This window comes from Ischnura elegans, chromosome 3 (genome assembly GCF_921293095.1).
Source record: "Ischnura elegans chromosome 3, ioIscEleg1.1, whole genome shotgun sequence".
Classification (NCBI taxonomy): domain Eukaryota; kingdom Metazoa; phylum Arthropoda; class Insecta; order Odonata; family Coenagrionidae; genus Ischnura; species Ischnura elegans.
In genome coordinates this window covers 121488417-121491511 of record NC_060248.1, presented here as the reverse complement: position 1 = coordinate 121491511, position 3095 = coordinate 121488417, and the positions used below count along the sequence as shown (strand labels likewise).

General features: G+C 42.2%; 1 protein-coding gene across 1 annotated transcript in view; it reads left to right on the top strand.

Moving 5' to 3' along the window:
* Positions 1-181, top strand: part of LOC124155266 — a 3537-nt gene extending 3356 nt beyond the window's left edge. The window contains exon 2 of the mRNA XM_046528984.1: positions 18-181. Coding sequence (XP_046384940.1) covers positions 18-181 — 164 coding nt within the window. The remainder of the gene's footprint in view (positions 1-17) is intronic.
* The last annotated feature ends 2914 nt before the right edge of the window (positions 182-3095 follow it).

The window sequence follows — 3095 nt, the reverse complement described above, 5'->3', positions numbered from 1 at the left end:
CTCCGATTATGTAGCAGGCAACATGCCAGAAGTACAAAGGTGTACTGAGTTATCAGATGAGATTGTGAACTTTTTAGGATTTCCTGCCTCGTCAGAATCTGAAGAACAGATTGAGCTGATGAAGACTATCATAGCCAGTGAGTGTGAACCGAAATCCCGGGAAAGTAGCAGGTATGTTTGATTTAGATTGATTCGATATAGATTTATTTACTTGACATCTACTGAATCAATATACCCTATTACTAGGGCTCGTAGATTATGGTAAATAAAAGCTTCACTTAGCGGTGTAAAAATGGACCAAAATTCGCCATATAAAGTCAGTGCAAACATTTTGTAATAAAGGCGTGAAAAAAATCGAATAAAACATCCTTTTCCAAAGGCAAAGATAAACTTAAATCGATCCAAATGCTCTTAAGCAGCACAAATTAAAGTGATAAATATAGATCATAAGGTAGAGCACAATATTGATTCTTAGATTATAATATGTATATATCAACAGAAAAATGTTAATGAAAACGTGAAAGAACTTAGCAACTGCCTCACATAAAAAATAATAGTCTACCTACTTATGCACGCAATTTAATAGCAAAGAACTATTCATTCTCATTAAACCATGCTCCCAATATGACATCTAAGTTTTCTAGTTTTATTCATGTCCAAATATATATTTAAACACTCGCACGCTCCGCGCGCTCGTTAAGGGGCTCCGCCCCTTAAAAACCCCGGTTCTGGCTTCGCCGTCTACATTTGTGGTCGCTCGAAGACTTTTAAAGTTCGAATAATCTCACCTCAGCTAGGGGCCAGGGGTTAGGGAGGCGCCCCACTCATTCCTCGAAACGGCCTCGCCGTTCCTCGCTGAAGGGCGGCTTCGCCGCCCAGGGGTTGAGTGTGAGTTGAGATGGGGGGAGTCTACAGCGGCTGCGCCGCTTGAACGTCGGGGCGGCGTCGCCGCCCGAGGGTTACTGAAGCTCCTCCTTGCCTACTCCAGTTACTCCTTGGAACGGCTTTGGCGTTCCTCGTTGTGGGGCGGCTTCGCCGCCTTGGGGTCGAGGAGCCCCCCGCGGCTGCTCCGCTTAGTCCTCATTAATTCTCTTCTCCACCGATAGAGGTGCCCAGGGGGATTCGGGTGTTTTAATGTGTTATGCATGCGGTCACCAATCGTCCACAGTGATCACGTAGCGACGATTGTAAAGGGTAGTGCAATGCGGAGTAATAGTGGCGACAAGCACCCATAAAAGAAGACTTAATGGCAAGTTTTTCATTTTTTTGCGGGGGGTTCCAACGGAATACTGGGGGTTTTATACTTGAGTTAAGCCAGTGGTCACAAATCGTTCTCATAAATTCGGTGCCGATAAGTCCTAGGGGTCCAAAACAGTGGTCTGACGATTCTTTTACATGGAGAGGCGATTTATTAGAAATATTTTGAGAGTTTTACGGGTTTATCGGGGGTTTTAATAGGTGGTAGGGGCACCGGTTAAATTGTGACGAAAACTACTCGGAAAGGCGACTTTGAAATATTTTTATTTTTTTTCGGCTATGTTCCAGGAGGTTCCAGGGGTTTTCTGATCTTTTTTCCCGTATGGTTTACAGTGGCTCGCCCTCACCAAATATTCCGGATCTAGAGCTCAGAGGGGACGGGTAGTGCGGCGTAATGCTCGCGAGAAGTTCCCAAATAGGAGACCTAATGGCACATTTTACATTTGGGAGAATTTCAGGGGGATACCGGGGGTTTATACGTGTGTACTCCCTGCGGTCACCATCCGTTCACATAAATTCCGTTGGGGGCATAGGAATAGTCACGAAAAGATCCATAAAGGTAGACTTATGTGAAACAATTTTTTTTGGGGTGTATGTGGGTTTACCGGGGGTTTATAGGTTTTTACTACCAGGGGTCATCAAACGACCACATCAATTCCGTAGCGATGACTGGTAAAGCTTGGGAAAGCGGCGAAATTGTGACGAAAAATACCCGAAAAGGCTACTTATATGCAAAATTTAATTTTCTTAGGGGGTTTCGGGGGTTTAAAGATGACGATATTATATGGTCATATTCATTTACTGTGATATCTAACGGAACTATGCCCTATGACACCCATATTTCGAAAGTAGTACAATAAAAAGCAAACCAAACCCCAAAAAAAGTTGGTAGTGCCCACCATTTTTATTTTTTCGCGGTTAAATTCATTAAATCATTTATTAAATGTTTATGTTTTCTGAAAGATAATGCATAGTTGTATCAAACTACAAGGTTTGAAAGATATCGGTCGGGTAAACATTGAAAAATCCTGTGTTAATCTTTCGGAAATCGTTATTTTCGGTGATTTTCGGAATATATTTTTTTTCAGAGTAACAAAGGCCGACGAAAGAAAATTGTTAACTACATTTCGTAGAAGATGTTATGAGCATATATAATAATCATTTTCGTTATCATACACCTTAAATTAAGTCGAGGGGAGCGGAAGGTATGAAATTTATTTCGAAAAACCAATTTTTGGACGCCATTTTGGCTGCAAATTTCTTAAAAAGAAACTGATAATGTTACAATATTACGTGCACACGTTTATCAGCTTTCAAAAAATGTGTTAAACATTCAAGTGGCACGCACGGTTCGAGTGCAGTAAAATTAAAACCGAAAGACGGTCCCCGGAAAAAGCGCGATTTCGGCCATTTTGTCGTCCTAGCGACGACACGTGGCGGAAACTTCCGGTTTTCGGATTTTTCCTCCGGATCATTTCAGGTTCCTCGCACGCGTGCCAAATTTCAGCTCTCCAGCACTTCTAGAAGGTGTCAGGAACCTGAAATGATCCGGAGGAAAAATCCGAAAACCGGAAGTTTCCGCCACGTGTCGTCGCTAGGACGACAAAATGGCCGAAATCGCGCTTTTTCCGGGGACCGTCTTTCGGTTTTAATTTTACTGCACTCGAACCGTGCGTGCCACTTGGATGTTTAACACATTTTTTGAAAGCTGATAAACGTGTGCACGTAATATTGTAACATTATCAGTTTCTTTTTAAGAAATTTGCAGCCAAAATGGCGTCCAAAAATTGGTTTTTCGAAATAAATTTCATACCTTCCGCTCCCCTCGACTTAATTTA